This window comes from Sciurus carolinensis, chromosome 1, assembly GCF_902686445.1.
Source record: "Sciurus carolinensis chromosome 1, mSciCar1.2, whole genome shotgun sequence".
Classification (NCBI taxonomy): domain Eukaryota; kingdom Metazoa; phylum Chordata; class Mammalia; order Rodentia; family Sciuridae; genus Sciurus; species Sciurus carolinensis.
Window position 1 is genome coordinate 8,413,712 of NC_062213.1, and position 16,666 is coordinate 8,430,377.

A 16,666-nucleotide genomic window follows, 5' to 3' on the forward strand; every position below is an offset into this window, starting at 1 on the left:
TTCGCCACTTCTCTGCATTATGTATACCATTTTAAGTTGGAGACTTAAAAAAAAGTAACTTTAGTTGTATTTACTGCATTAATTACCATAAATAAACATGTTACCATTTGTTATGTACAGAAATCGATTCAATACCTGTCCAGTTCTGGGATCTGCATTAAGAGTTACTGCGCGGGAACTATAAAGTGACTTGGGAAGCTTACATTAGATGGGGTGGGAGGGGCCCCCTGGGAAGTCACCCGAGCCGAGAACTAAAGAGAGCCTTAGAGTCAACCACCTGAACGTCAAAAACAAACAAGGTCATCAGATTTCAAACAGAGAGGGCTGCCCGCGGAGCTAGGCCAGAGGCAGAGAGGCAAGCAAGGTGAGGGCTGCGAGGCGGAGCCGGCCGGACAGGCTGCCCAACCTACCTACCCACCTACCCAACCAAGCCGGGCACCCCGAGCGGCAGGTTTCCGCTCTTGGGGAAAGGCTGCAACCTGAGTGTGGTGCAGCTGCAGCCACCCGAGCGCAAGTTACTAAGCTGAAACCATGAACAATTCTTGCAGAAACAGCAGGAGTAGCAGTGGTAGGAGCTGGCAAAACGGCGCGGGGAGACCAGACCAGAACTCCGCCTCCTGATCGGGAGATCCGCACTCCGGACCGCCTTGGAACCGCTTCCTGGGCGTGGCTTAAAACGCGGAGCAGCGGACCGTCCGGACCGGAGACAGAGCGCAGCAGCCGGGCGCGAGCATGCGCACTGGCCCGGCAGCGGCGCTGGGGGAGGGCCCCTGTGGAGGACGACGTCGTTACGTAGGCGTCGGAGCCCCGTGGGGAGGAGGGCGAAGACTCCATCCGCCATGTTGGATGCCGCAGATTCGCCATAACCTCGCCTGCTCTTTTCTTAAAAAAATAAAAATAAAAAGCGAAGCGTCAGCGGGGCGCCCCGCCTTCTCGGTCGGTACGGGAGGGGTCCCGGAAGAGCCGAGGCTTTTTTTTCCTCCGCGGTGGGGGCGTTGCCATGGAGACGCGGGCGGCAGGTGAGCCGAGCTGGGGGTTGGGGTGAAGACGGGGTGGGGGTGGGGCGCGGCGCGGCGCGCGGGAAGCCGTTCAGAGCGTGCGGTCGGGTGCCGCGCGCGGGCCGCCGGGCGGCGGAGGGATCCGCGGCCGGGGCCGCAGAGCGGACGTAGCGACGTCCTGCGCCAGACGTTCCGTCGCTGGCAGTATTCCGCCGCCGGAAAAAAAAAAAGTTAAAAGCGAAGGCTAGCGCCAAGGCGGGGAAGGCAGCGCGCGCTGGCCGGGCCGTCTCCAGGACGACGGGCGGCGCCGGGGCGCGCGCCTCGTGGCGGGCAGGCGGTTCGAATCCCGGTGCCGCCCGCTCTTTGGCGGGTGGGCTTTGGCCGAGCCCGCCTCTGTCGGGCCCGGGCTCCGCTCTGTGACAGCTCTCCTGATGGTCGCAGGCGCGCGCTTGGCCGGCACGTTCGAAGGCCCAGGGCTCTGAAGGAAGGTTCCCTGGCGTCCTCTAGAGGGAGCCATGGCGCCAGGGGGTGGCGTCGCCGCGGGCGGCCCGGCCGCAGGCTTCGGAAGTGGTTCTTACCCCAGTCCCGCGGCCCAGCCTGGCTCAGGCCGAGCTCATGCCTCCTCCAGGCAGCCTCCCCTGGCTTCGCCCGGAAGCAGCTAGGCCCACGCGACAGCTGGCGCCGCCCCTTTCCCAGGAGCGGGGCCTCGCCTGCCTGGGCACTCGTGTCCCCAAGACCAGCTTCATGCGTCTTGCTGCTCAGCTCTGTTGGCAGCTCTTAGCGTAGGTCACTTGCTGATGAGGAACAGAAGTTCAGAGAGGTCAGTCATACGTGTAAAAATGGCAGAGCTGAGGCTTAAGAAATCAGCGTCCTCCCACTCGGGCTGGAGTCCAGGCTCCTGCCGGCTTGCCTGGCTTGCACTCCCACCGTAGGGTAGTGCCTGCCCGCGGCAGGTGTGCAGGGTGTACTTACGGACTGCCCCGTCAGGTTTCCTTGCGGGAGCCCAGGTGACCTTCGAGATGCATGAGGGTGTCGCTGGGCTTACCCTCTACCACTGCCCCTCAGCGCTGGGTCCACAGAGCCCTCAATTCATCGGTGGAGGCGTGTAGAATGAGAGTCCCCTGGGCACACCTGGCTGCTTTGGTTCAAACCGGCAGCTTGTAAAGCCCCTCCACAGGTCAGGCAGGGTGAAGAGTGTGGGGACCTTCGTCCTGGTCCTTCCACTCTGACCCCAGCTGTACCAGGCGAGCTTGTGCAAGTAGTGGGGTGAGGAAGGGGTCCAGAGCCAGAGTGGTGGGTCAGGGGGAACTACCTGGGGATGCTTTCTTAAGGTAGTGACTGCTCAGTTCCCTGCCTTCCCCTCCCCTGTCAGTTCCTGCTGCCCGGACACAGAATGACCTGCTCACCTGTCTTCTGGAATTCACCTAGCAGCCATTAGACAGAACCCTGGGCTTATGTTGTTGTTTCCTTCCATTTCTGGCGGTAACAATTAAGAAAAGAGCAAGTTTTGAAAAAAGTATTAGACTCACGGCCAGTTAATCTCTAGAAAGAGTTTCCTGTTTTGGTGGTTAGGTTAATTTTAGAGCAGCTGTACAATAGATGGCACCAGGATGGAGGGGCACATGGCCTGTGAGGAACAGCTTGGGTGGTACAGAGCTGGATGGTCCTTGTCAGTGGTGGCTGCTACCCTTTGCTCCCTTGTCAGTGGCTTCCCTTCCTTCTGGTGGAAAAATCCCGCTCCTTCTTCCCCAAACCTTATAATTTACATAACAACTTTTCAAAGAAAGTTATCCTTAAGTAGAATTCAGCGGCCGCCTAGGGCAAGGGCAGTCAGATTTAGATGTATTAGAAAGACTGCTTAATTGCATTTCCTTTTATAGATGGTTTCATGCTTGTCGCCTCTGAAGACCTCTGCACCAAGATGGGCCCATTTTAGTAATGTAGGAGTGTTGAACCTAGAGTTGGGTTTTCCTCTTCTTGGCGATTTACCCTGTGAAGCTTTCCTTGTCTGAAATTTCCCAGGGCCACGCCTCAACTTTAAGTGCTGGAACGGTGCAGAGGGTGGGAAGGACAACCACTTGGAGCCCTCTCCTGCTCCTGCACCGTAGATGCTGGTGGCAGTGGGGAGGGTGGTTGTCCCCTCTAACCCAGGCCCACTCTCTCCCTTGTGCAGCTCAGGACTTTGTCATGCACTGACTTTTAAAAGCATTTATGACTGGGACTTTGGGACAGAGTTTGATTATGATACTTCTTTTTGGAAAAAAAAAGTAATTTAAACACCTGTTACAGATTTGAGGTTGCCTCGTTTTTTTGGAGCATATAATGTACAGATAAAGTTGAGATTGCTTATAAGAAGATAATGCTTGATGTGAATCTGAAAACGGGCTTAAAGTTGGGTAACAATTGTTTTTGTTCCTTTTAAAAAAGTTTTAAAAATTATAATCAACAAATTATAGCTGTCTGTATTTATGGTGTACATAGTGGTATTATGATTTATGAATACAATATGGAATAATTAAACCAAGGTGACTAGCACACCCATCGCCCCAACACTCACCTCTTGTGGCGAGGGCACTGGAGACTTGGAAATGTGCAGTACATTCTTATCTGCCTACTTATTGTGCTGTGCAGTCTGCCCTGGTCTCACTGAGGCTTGGTGTCCCTTGATGTCCCCCCACCCCAACCCCCGCCTCTGGTAACCAGCGTTCTACCTGTGTCCTGAGTCTGTGTCCTGAGTCTGCCTGTTCTGGATCCCACACGTGAGCCTGCGTGTGTGCTGTTGTGAGCTCGGCTCATTTCACCTGGCCTGATGTTCTGCAGTTCCATGCACATTTCCACAGAAGACAGACTCCTTTTTAAGGTCCAGTTGTACTCTGTTGTCTGGGTGCCCATTTTCTTCCCCCACACAAGCGTTGGTGGACACTAGCTGCCTGGGTCTTGTCCCTTGTGGCAGGCTGTGGTGAATATGGGAGTACAGATGTCCCTGCCGTGTGCAGATTTGAAATCTGGGTTCTTTGGGATCGCGGGCGGTGGAGTTGCAGTGTGGAACTCTGGAACCTGGTGCCTTTGATCCCAGCGTCTGGGCTGAGGCAGGTGGGCAGGGTAGGGACCTGGCTTCGGAGGTGCTGGCGGAGCTGCAGGCCATGGTTAGGAAGGTGGCAGGAAGGAGGCCCAACTCAGCCAGGGGACCTGAGACGTGGAGCACGGGGAGCCTGCGTGGCCTGGCGTCTCTGGAGGGTGTCCTACCTGCTGAGCCCAGGGCTCCTGGGGGCCGGCCCACTTCCTGGGTATCGGGTTCTGCTGGCCTGCCCCAGGGCCCTGTCTCTCCTCCTCAGACCGCTGCTTTCCATGGTGGCTCGTTCCAGCTTCCCTCAGATATCTGCCACACTGTGCTGGTGCCAGGGTGACTCGTCCTGGTTCTTTCCCCTGAGGGCTTCATGCGGTCTTGCCAGTGGGAAGCCAGTTCCTTTAGGAGAGCGTGCCGCGTGCTGCTCAGGCGCCCTGTTTCCTGCTTTAAGACCACAAAGCTCTACTTCTGGGTTTGCTTGTTTATTTATCTTTAAAGCCCTGTATTCTTTTTTTAAAGTATTTTTTTTTGTTGTTGTAAATAGACACAGTACCTGTATTTTATTTATTTGTGTGGTGCTGAGGATGGAACCCAGTGCCTCACGCATGCGAGGCAAATGCTAAGCCCCCACGCCCTTCACTTCTTGCCTTTAGGTCTAGGTCTGCCATCCATCTCTGATTAGTTTGTGGATGGTGAGAAGCAGGGATGGAGTTTGGTTTTGATGTCCAGCTGGATATCCAGTTGTCTAGCTGCATTTTCTGGAGCAGCAAATGCATTGAATTATTTTGGCCCTTCCGTTGACAGTCACCTGGGTCCATTTCTGAGCTTTCTGGTCTGATCTGTTTGTTTATCCTTGATCAGTACCACACCATCTTGATTATTATACCTTTAAAGTAATTTTTGGAGTTATAAATAAAAGGGGCATTTAGGATATTCTGAAGGGACAAAAATCTAGGCAGGAGGCCTTTATTAGGGTCTGTCATGGCACAGCCCAGGTGTTGAAGCTCACCCCAGGTGCTCACTCCAAGGTGGTGGCGGGAGACAGAGGGAGGACAGATTTGCAGATATGGTTCAGAGAAAAAAACTCACAAAACTGTTGACCAATTGGATTTTACCTCAGGGTCCAGCAATTCATCTATGTTTTTAGGGAAGGAGGGATGATGGACGCAGCAGGCCCAGGGATAGAGAAGTCTTTGCAGACTTTGCACCTGCTGCCCTTGTCCATGACTTTAATTGCCTTCTGTGATTTGGAGAGAAAGGCCTTTGTACTTTGCTCCCCATTTATTTTGGAGTTCGGTCAGTGTACTGGTTTAGGGCTTACTAGGTCCTTGGTTTGTTCTCGGGAGCCCTTTCTTGGGAACTGAGGCCTCTTTCCCCTTATGAAGCTTATGGGGAGGATGCTTTGTGCAGTTCTGAGGATTCCTTGGCTGGAAGATTCAGGGGCTCTGGGGCTGAGTCCTGACCAGGAGTGAGCCCAGTAGGGGACCAGGTAATGCAGGGAGCAAGAGAAGAACTGGGAGGAAGTCCTGGTCCTGTCTAATGGCTCTGGGACCTTGCCAAGTCTCTGGAGCCACCAAGGCCTCACATAAAAATGGTCACTTGAGGCCGCCAGGCAGCGTGGCTGTGGAGGTTCCGTAGTGAAGCACTGGGCACACATCTGGACCCTGTCGGACTTTTCTCTTTTTCATCATCTATCTTGGTTTTCTCTCACTTTCTCCCTCAGCCTCTGTCGATCTCACCTTCTTCCCCTGAACATCTTGTAGTTTTTAGTAGTATCTTTGGCAATTCAAAGCATAGTGAGAGCGATTCTTAATGCCCTGAGCCTTTGTGAAGTCATACAGTTGCAGGGGAGTAAGATGGGACCTGTAACATCATTTCTCTACAAGTTTATTATCTCTGCTTTTCATTGGAGGAAGCAGAAGCTTTGGTCCTTCTGGCTCTGGAATCACTGAACTGCTCTCAGGGGGGACTTAGTCATAGGGAGCTGAGCACTCACTCAGTATTGGACCTAGTAATAAGGGCCATGTTGGTTTTGTGAGTTCTTTAAAGAGGCTCCTTCTAGATCTTCGATTAGAACCTTGCCTCGTTCAGAATCTGGGCCTTGGCCAGGCTGCAGATGCACAAGGCGTCAGCTCCTTAGGCCTGGTGAGGGGGGAGACCTGAGTGGCCAGAGATAAAAGAAGCCTGTTTGGGCTGCTCTCCAACACCCCTCAAGTTTGGCCATCATGCTTGCTGACTGAGTCACACAGCTGCCTAGTCTGGGCTGATGGCAGTGCTGAGGCCTGAGCCTTTGGGTGGTCCCACAGCATGGCTCCCAAGGTCCTCCATGGGAATGCTGTCCCCAGAATCTGAGCATCATGGGGCTGGGAGGCCCATTCTCAAGGAGCACACAGCCCATAGGGCATAGAAAGACAGCTAAGAAATGGGCAGATGTGTAGAAAGACACAGTTGTACCTTGGTATTCCCTGGGGATTGGTTCCAGGATCTGCCATGGATACCGAAATCTGCAGATGCTGAAATCCCTTTTAAAAATGGTGTAGTGTCTTCTTGTAACCTCTGAACATTCTCTTGTCTGTACACGTGAAGTACAGACACACTTTTTCCAAATACTTTTGATCCATGGTTGGTTGAATCCATGGATGTGAAACCCGCAGATACAGAAGGCCCGCTGCTCTCTGCAGGACATACACAAATGGCTAAAAAGCACATGAGGAGATGTTTGACCTCTCTAGTCACTGGGGACATGCCACTTGAAACCACCATGGGAAACCACTGCACCCCAACTGAATGACTGAAATCAGAAAGATTGACAGTCCCAGTTGCTGAGAATGGCACCTGGAACTCTAATACACAATTGGTGGAGATGTAAAATGGCAGGTCACTTTGGAAAATAGTTTGGTGGTTTCTCACTGTCTTAAGCATACACTTAAATAACTCATCACTCATGTCCTAGGACTTATCCAAGATAAATCAAGCCTGTGTCCTTGTGAAGACGTGTGTACACATCATAGCAGCTTTATTTGTTATAGCCCCAAACTGGAATCAAACCAAATGCTTATCAACTTTGTGACTGGCTAAACAAATTGTGGAATACTACTCAGCAATGAAAAGGAATAAACTACTAATGCAGGCAACAGTATGGACTAATCTCAACAGTGTATTAAATGGAGGAGTCCAGAGAGGGAAGGCCATATACTGTGAGGATGTGGAGCAGTTGAACCTCTTGTGCATAGTGAGAATGAAAACTCCTGCAGCTGATATAAACAGTGTGGGAAACAGTATGTTGGGTCCCCCCAAATTAAAAGTAGAATTATCTTATGAAGAATTGCCATATGAAATTACCAGCAATTTCACTTTTTGGTATAGACCCAAAATAAATGAAAGTAGGGTGTCTAAGAGATAATTGTGTACGTGTGCTCATTGTACCATTGTTCCCAGTAGCTGAAAGGTGGAAGCAACTCGAGTGTCCATTGACAGGAGATGGATAATCAAAACACGGCCTGTGCATACAATGGTATATTATTTAGCTGTAGAAATGAAGATTAGGCACATGCAAGAACAGGCATGAACCTTGAGACTGTTATGTTAAATGAAGTCACGAGAGGACAAATACCATATGATTCTAGAAAGTCAAGAGTTCATAGAGGGAGCACACAAGATGATGATTGCCAGGGTCCAGGGGGAGAGCAGTGAGTTTCCACTGGGACAGAGGGAGCTTTTGTGGAGGTGGCTGGTGCCGATGGCTGCACGGCATTGTGAAAATGCCTCACGCCCCCCAGCTGGACACAGACACGCAGCTGGACACAGGTGGCTGAGACGCTGAGTGTTATGTGCATCTTACTGCAGTTAAAGAAGAGACTGGGTACTGTATGATTGTATCCTAAGAACTTCTAGACAGAATCACAGGGGCAGAAACGAACCCATGCTTGGCAGGAGCTGGCAGGGAGAGGGAAGTGTCCTGGACGAATCTTGACTGTGGTGACGTCTCCACTTCCCTGCCCTGTGCTGAAACCCGCTGACCAGGAGGTGCTATGCTAGAGGGGTGTCCAGGGTGGAGTGGGGCACACACTACATGCTCGTTGCTGCCTGGGTTGGGGAGGGGCTCAGGAAAGCTTCCAGCGTGACGTTTAAGCAGAGTGACCAGGCCAGGAGGACCCTGCAGGGGTAGAGGCAGGCCTGGCCAGTGCCTCCCTGGGCGGGCAGCGGCAGCCCAGAGTTCAGCGGTGGCCCTCCCCCTCCATATGCCTTTGCACACTTTCAGGCCTCTAGCCTTGCGGGAGGGGGTTGTGCTCCGCCTGCCCCTGTCCTGCCTGGCACCTCTGGCCTCCCGACAGGGCCGCTGGGTCCTGCTAGAGTCCTGGTGCCCCTGGTGCCCCGTCGGCAGTGCCTGCTCCAGCATTCCCCCACGCTGCCCTGGTCGTCCCTTTGGCCTTGCCTCTTGGTGGTTGAGTGTTCTTGGGGCCCCCCACCCCCAGAAAGGTATGCTCTGGGGAACGGCACTGGCACTGCAGCTGGGTGCCTGACTGTGCATTTCAGCCTCACCATTTGACAGTTCTTGGGACATGTTTTGATTCTGTGGCTGTGGGGCTTGAATCCTGGGCCTTGTGCATGCCGGGCACTTGTTTTATTTTGAGAGAGGTTCTGGTTAGTTGCCCAGGCTGGTCTCACACTCGCGATTCTCCGGCTCCTTGTTTCCTGTGGTCACAGGTGCGAGCGCTGTGGCCGGCTGCCGCAACCTTGTTTTTGACTTTGGTCTCCTTTTCTGTAAAGTGGTAGCTAAGTGTGTTCTTGTCTCAGGATCTGATTCCCTGAGGAACTGAACCTGAGAGGCGCACGCTGAAGTGGCTGCTGCTCGAGGAAGCAGCCTTGAGGGTCCCTCTGCCCAAGACAGTCCCGGGCAGCTGGATGTCACTGCTGCTGTCCCTGGCTCCTCTGCACTGGGCATGGGCTGGAACGGACAGGTGCTACTCAGTTCCTGCAGGTGGCTGCCAGCCTTCCTCCTGGACAGGCTCCCGCCCAGGCTCCACAGCCCTGCCCTGCCCTGCCAGCACCTGTCCAGCTGAGCGGCTGCACGCACGTTCTTCAACACCGGAGGGGTTGTTCACAGTCGGAGCTTCCAGAGGTGTCCTGGGGACAGAGGTGTCCTGGCGCTGTGAGAAGTGCTTTCAGTCACCGTTCTCCCGCTGTAACCGCAGTCTCCAGCACTGGGGTGTTGTCTTTGTTTCACAGACAATCCCGGGGTCAGAGAGGTGGCCACATGTAGTCAGGATAGGTATGTGGTCTGTCCGACCCCAGACCAGACCCTGTACCCTTTAGGTTGCTGAGCGGTCCTACCACATTCATGGCGTGCCAGGAACGTCCGTGTCTCTGTCTCACCAGTTCTTATGAGGTCCCAGGGAGGCTGGGGCTGTCATTGGCACCATGCAGATTAAGAAATCGGGGCCCAGAGAGGCAGAGTTCTGGCTCAGAGCCCTCTGGCAGCGCCGCACTTGGCCCGGCCCGTGTGGCCCCGAAGCCCAGGTCTTCGTGCCGCTGGTTTGGATCAGTGCTCTTCGTGTCTCTGCCACTTTCCCTCTTTGAGGCTGTTTCTCTTACAGATTTATGGACGCGTTCTATGACTTCTGTCGAACCCTGTGGCAGAATTTGCTGTTGTTCCTGTGACAGGTTTGCCCTGCTCTGTGGGTGCAGATCTTGCTCCCTGTGAAGGGGATGTGGGGTGGGTGCGAGCGTGACGATCCGTGGCTCTAGAGAAGGACGGGAGCGCTGGAGGGACAGTTGCAGAGGTCGAGGCCCCTCAACACCCGTCGGTCTCTCACTCTCCCCTCTCCTCTTTTTCCTGTTCTCAGTTTTTTAAAAAATCTTATTTCATAATAGAATATTAGTGAGTCTATTGTATGACAATTGAAGAGTCTGTACCTTTTCTAGTCCTAAAAGAGCCACACACAGTGTCATACATTCAACATTCCAGGATAATGCTTAACAGTACGTATGAGACGCTTTTCCTTAAGACTTCAGTATATTATGAATCAAATAATACGTTCATATTACTATATGTTGTGATTTTTTTCCTTAAGAGCAAAAATAAGAGTTGTAGAATCTCTTTAATTTGAAGAACAGGACAATTTCAATTAATTCATTTTACAAAGAAATACATGCACAGAATACCTCGATGTCAACACCAGTTATATTTGCTTTAAAGAAGAAAAATATTTTTCATTTCATTTTCCAAATGTAAAACATTTCCTAAGTTCACATTCGAGAATTGATCTTAGTTTAAAATTCCACATAGAAATATTTGGAATAGAAAAATCTTAAGTATCAGAATCCAGGGATAACTCGTTTGCATTAAAAAAATGCAGAGAATCCTAACAAATTATTCCACAAAAGTCAAAGTTACAACTTAGATGCCCCTTATTTAAATAACAGTGATATCACTAGGAGTTAAAAACTACTGGTAACCACTGAATCGTAACACATACAGACACAGAAAATTTCAAGTACTTTTAAATACCTGTCATTACAAAAATGAACATTTTACAATATTGTGGTCTCTAGAGAAAGATACACAAAGATTACATCAAAGAGACGTCAATAATGATAAAGTAAGACTTTAACCTTAGAAGTTTCATTCCAAAGTTACCAAGAAGTCTCAACTTCACTGAATTAATAAAGGTAAAACACATCCCATGACTGACTTCTGTGGTGGAACCTAAAACTTGAAGAAATACGTGGATCAAAAATGAGATGAGTTTCCTGGTATGTATTATAGTATTTGTATTCCTTCATCTTAATACTTAGAAACTCAATTCACATTTTATAAACAAGACACATAAAATTATTCTAAAAGTATAAATGAGTTTATGGAGATCAGTTGATCAACCATCTGCCATGGTCTAACAGCATCCAGAGTGTTTTACTGCCTGACAAGTTCAGGCCCAGACTGGAGAAGGCTGGGGCCAAAGCACAGGGAACTCAGCGCCACCCGGTGGTAACAGTGCCAGCTGCTGGAGTGTCCTCCAGACCCGGCACAGCTCTGCCTGCATGGGTGCACCCAGTCCCGCGGATGGTGCAGAACTCTGAGTCTTAGCTTTGGAATTCTCTGGAGGCAAGTGCATGTACGCCCATCGGGCAGTTAGCGGTGAAGACGGCAAGATGCTTTCCATCCTGGATCCTGGAGTGAAGAGGCCAAACTCTGTGCCCTGATCACACAGCAGGTTAAATTCTATACACTGTCCTCTTCTGAGCTGCTGCCACAGCTTCTCCTGGGGGTCAGTGAGTCGTCACTGCTTTTTCACAAGGGGAACATAAAAAGGGATCACAGCCCTACACAAAATGAAACACCACCTCTCGGAAGGTGAGTCAAGATCATCAGAGAAGATACCACCAGGGCCCCTGTGCTCTTGGGTTATAAAAAAGTAATCATCGCACCATTTTAAAATTGGGGGTAGAGATCTGGGCCATGCTGGTCACAAGCCTCTTTTAGAGTTCTGTGAAGATGGACAGCATCCTCGTGGTACAAGCATGTTGGAACGAGGTCACATCCACCACCAAACCGCCACTGCTTGGCACCTTCAGCTTCTTCTACTTTGAAGTGTCTGTAGTTGAAATGGATCGTGGGAGCAGGAGGATTCTTAGGGTGGGTAACAGAGCTCACGCCCATAGCAGAATATGGCAGTTTACCATCTTCAGTCTTCAAAACTTTTCCTCTGCTTCTCATTTGTTTTGCTGCTGCTTCTCTGTTCTCAGTTTTTAGAAAACAAAGTCATCAGGAAAAGCATGCTGCATTTTCCATTTTCTCTGGTCTTTGCATGAACTGCCCACAAGCGGAAGACGAACTGGGAAAGAGTTTTGGTGGTGGGAACTGAGAAGCAGGCAAAGACAGATGCAGATAGATAGGAATACTGTGGGAATGGGTGACCGCTTCCTGGATCCAGTCCAGGGACAGAATCAAAGGTGAAAGGGTGGCCAGCAGGGTTCCGTGCCAACTTCCTGGTGGCCCTGGGAAGCTGGTCCTGTCAGTACTATGAGAGCCCTGTGACAGGGTGGGTATGACACATGGCTCAGTCGGCCTTTGGAGGCTCACGGCAGGAAAGATTTGGGTGAGCTTCATATTTGGAATTCCTGAGTATAAGGAACACAGATGTGACCAGGGCCCCCTTTATTGCTATCACTACTGTTATTTAAACAAGAACTCCAGTAGGAAGCATCCTGGAGCATCTGCGAGAATTCCGCAGCCTGCTTGGTTTATGCTGATCCTCCAGCTGTTCTCCTGAGGTTGCGCTCTCCATCCCTTCCACGCTGGCTGGGTCTTTTCTTGCATTGCTGTTACTTGGGAAGTCCTCTCTGTACCTTCCTGAGCAGCTCTGGCGGCCACTCATCTCAGCGTTTCCTGAACCGTGCTCGGTGTGAGGGCTCAACAGGTGACAGAAGGGTCTGCTGCTCAGCACTGGTGTGATGAACATTGTTCCACGTTTCTTTCAAGTGTTTCACTTTCATTCCCAAGACAGACAACATTCAGAGTTTCCCAGACTCATTGGTCGCGGGACGCTTTTGGCTGAGGTCTTCTGGGACTTGGTTACCTGCAGTCAGCTTGGGTTGGGCCAGCCCTGCTTTGGTCAGGGCTTGTTACCCAGGTCATGCCTCTTGGACTTACTAGATGGTTAGTGGAGTGCAGCCTCAGGTCACGGACATACTCTGGGCCAATCGGGGTCTCCAGGGGCTCCAAGCCCACCAGGTCCCCCTTGGCTCAGCCTCTGTGGAGGTGGAGAGGGTTATCCTAGCAGAGTGAGGGGGTCTCCTTTTGCAGGGTCGGGAAGGAGGAGGCAGCCCGGCTCATCCTTTGCCCTTTTGGTAGAAAGTGTATTTTAGAAAGTAATTTTCTCTCTGACCCTATTTTCCACCCAGCCTTTCTGGGACCTGTTGGTTCTATGGTTGCAGTTGGAAGCATAAGGACTTACGACTCTAGTGACAGCCGTGCCCCTTGTCACTTCCCTTCGTGCTGCTTCATGGCAGGATCAGGGACTGTATGAAAAATGACTCCTGTTGATTAGCTGGAGAAATGTTGCCTTAGGACCCCATGAGCCTTAGAGGACCTCAGTGAAGATCATCTATGGGCTTTCCAGAAAGCCCCAGGCCATGCAGCCCGAGACCCAGCTGGAATTGGAAGCAGATCTCCTAAATGCCATGATGTTGGCGTGAATGCCACATGTTACGGTTTGGATGTGAGGTGTTCCCAAAAGCTCACACGTGAGACAGTGCAGGAAGTGTCAGAGGAGAAATGATTGGGTTGCCAGTCTTAACCCAGTCAGTGGATTCATCCCTGATGGGGATTAACCCAGTGGCTGCTGAAGTGGTGGGTGTGGCTGGAGGAGGTGGGAGTTGGGGTGTGGCAGTGGGGTGTATATTTTGTATGTGGAGAGTGGAGACTGATTCTCTCTGCTTACTGATGATCGAGCTGCTTCCCTCCACCACCCTCCTCCGCCATGATGTTGAGCCTCACCTCCAGCCCCGAGGAATGGAGCCGGCCTTCTGTGGACTAAGACCTCTGAAACCGGAAGCCCTCAAACTTCTCCTTTAAAATTGCTCTGGTCAGATCATTTAGTCACAGCAGCAGAAAAGCTGATTAAAACACCGCCCTAGGTGCTACACACCGCGGGGAGGGACCCAAGGCAGCCCCTTCTCCCAGACCTGCGGCCCACCTTTCGGACTCTGGCCCCGTGGCGGGATGACATCTCACACCTGATAGCTTGGGGGCCCCGGTCAGGTCCAGCCTTCTCCGCCCTGGCACCTTCTCCTTGGTGTTCCTCACCCAGGTCCCTCCTCTGAAACCAGGAAGCCGGGGAGTTCGCGGCCTAGCGCAGAGGGTGCTCCTGGCGGGCTGCTGCGGGCCTGCGAGTCCTCCTTTCTCAGGCGACTTGATTCTTTTGTGTATTTTCAATATTGAAAAATATTCTGAGCACTTACTTTCTAACTTTCCTTTCTTTCAATCTTTGGTATATAACAGGAACCATGTGGAGAATTTTCATTATAGTAATAACTGTGGTAATGACCTTTCTGCTTTCCCTGTCCGTCCCCCATGTGCTTTTCAGGAGAGAGACTTCCGTTGCATGGAAGCTTGTGTTTTGAGCAACTTGTTGGTGCGAGGGTTCAAATGGGTAGAGACATAGGAGCTAGAAGAGCAGAAGTTGCTATGAATAAAAGAATCTGGAGGCTTCCAAGAGGTAGAGGAGAAGCAGCCATGGAAAGGAGGGAAGGAAGGAGCCAGAGAGCACTCAGCTGTAGTGACCACTCCCAGAGATGCTCAGCTAATGAAGGAAGCGTACCAGACCCACAGAATTAGTTCCCTTTTAACTTTTGCATAATTTCCTATTTGCAGAAAAAATGAGACAAAAAATTCCATTATGCTGGTCACTCCCAAGTCTCCAGGCCTTTGTGTCCTTCTGACATGCCCAATCTTCCTTGAGCACTTCCGTGTTCTCAGTGCAACAGGCCCTGCTGGGCTCGTTCTGTGCTTCTCCGTTCCACCTCTGGAATTGGCTCTTTCTACCAGGGGACTCTTTCTTTTAGGGGAGTCATGTTTAGAAGCAGGTCTGGGGACTAGTGTGCTCATCGTTACCAGCTTCTCAGCCCTTGGTCCACACAGCTGGGAACTGGATGTCTGTCTGTCCACCACACCCTTGTGCCCGGGCTCCCACATACATACTCCTGCTCATCTTTAGCTCTTTCTGCTCTGTCCTGAGGATCGCTGAGTGTGAGTGGGTTTTTCCAGCCCTGGTCCAGCAGCACTGTGTCTGTTCTGTCCTTCCCGTTGCCGTGTTTGCCGGTCTTTCTCTGGAAGAGGTTGCTGGCTCTGCATCCGCAGTATGACACTCATTTGCTCAGTCCCAGAATGTACTAAAAATAGTTTCAGAGGCATGAACCCTGCCTTTGGATCAAGCAGCCTCCTATCTAGGGTTCAGGATGGAGTTGGTCTTTCTTTCTCTTTAGCTTGAAGCGTAGGTGCAAATGCCACCTTCCCACAGCCTCTTCCCACTTCATGCAGTTGCGGTCATTCCTTTAAGTATGGGCCATTCATTTGTTCCAGCTCGATTTCACTTTAGGATCCCCATGTTCGTTTATTTATGTTCTTCAAATGTGTGAATTTTGGGGGCAAGTGTGTATCTTGTGTTTCTGTGAAAGGACTAGATTTTGCTGCTTCATTTTTTTTTATATTCATGTATTCATTTGTTTAACTATTTAAACAAATTATTATTTATTTAAATTTTTTTTTATTGTTAACAAATGGGATACATGTTGTTTCTCTGTACATGGAGTAAAGGCATACCATTTGTGTAATCATAAATTTACATAAGGTAATGTTTGATTCATTCTGTTATTTTTTCCCTTCACCCCCACCCCTCCCACCCCATGGATGAAATTGGAGAATATCATGCTAAGTGAGATAAGCCAATCTCAAAAAACCAAAGGACAAATGATCTCACTGATAAGCGGATGATGACACATAATGGGGGGTGAGAGGGGCCAGTGTTAGGGTTAGGTTTGGGTTTAGGGTTAGGGAGGGTGGCAAGAATGGAGAAAGGAAGGACTACTGCTTCATCTTTTTCCTCCTCTTCCTCCCCCTGTTCTTCCTCCTCCCTGCTCCTCCCTTTCCCCTCTGCCTGCAGTAGAGAGCCAAAGGTGTAAGTGTCCGAAGAGCGCAGCCCTGGGGAGGCTGTGGCCTGGAGCTGAGGTGCTTCTGCCAACACCTGGCCTCTCTTGGCCTTCATTCAGCATTTATCTTCCAGACGCTTGGTCTTGGTCTGGTTTGAATTCCTTCAAATCACCCTTCAAATGCTGCTCTGTAGGACGAGGAGTCCAGGGGTCAGAGCTGTTAGGTGTTTTCCCTTGGCCGGGGTTTGGGCTGTAGGCTTCCCACCTGAGCCTGCGCTGCTTCCCCGGCACACGTGGTCTTTATTGCTCAGAAGCATGAGTTCATACTGTTAACATTATTCTCCCCTGAGATTCTTAGGTGAATAGCCTGGAAATGTTCTATTTCTTGCCACAAAGGAAATGTAGCATTTCTCTTTATAGGTAAATATCTTTTATAATTTTCAACATTGATATTTTTAAACATTTAACTCTATTTTGAATAAAGTGATATTGATATTGGAGCTCGCAGTCTGTTATGGGAGACAGAGTTTAAAGAAATAAACACACCATTAAATACGTGATTACAAATCATAGTCGCAGTACCAAGGCAAATGGGGAGGTAGAGTCCTGGCAACCTAATTTATGTGGAAGAGGCTTTAGAAAGTCTCTGTGAGGAAGCGTGACTGGAGCTGAGGCTTGAAGAGTGAGCTTCCTGAATAACAGACCAGCCGGGTAAGCAGAGGCTAGGCGCTTGCCCAGCCTCCCCACCCGCTGGCACGCAGGCCTGCAGCCCGGAACCTGCTGCCTGGGCTGGAGCTGTCTTTTGCCCGTTATCACCCCAGGGACATGCATGTGAGTGGACCTGCTGCAGGTGGCTTGAGACAGGCAGAGATGGGAACTGGCCTCTGGGCCGTAGTCGCAGTGTGGCTTCCCCTGACCATGGGGTGCACCAGGAATGGCTGAAGGACCGGGG

General features: G+C 50.9%; 1 protein-coding gene across 1 annotated transcript in view; it reads left to right on the forward strand.

The window, feature by feature from the left end:
- Nucleotides 1-630: 630 nt before the first annotated feature.
- The window catches only part of Zfat (zinc finger and AT-hook domain containing), a 210,128-nt gene continuing 194,092 nt past the window's right edge, over nt 631-16,666 (forward strand). Inside the window, exon 1 of the mRNA XM_047522686.1 lies at nt 631-1,019. Coding sequence (XP_047378642.1) covers nt 1,001-1,019 — 19 coding nt within the window. The 5' untranslated portion in view covers nt 631-1,000. The remainder of the gene's footprint in view (nt 1,020-16,666) is intronic.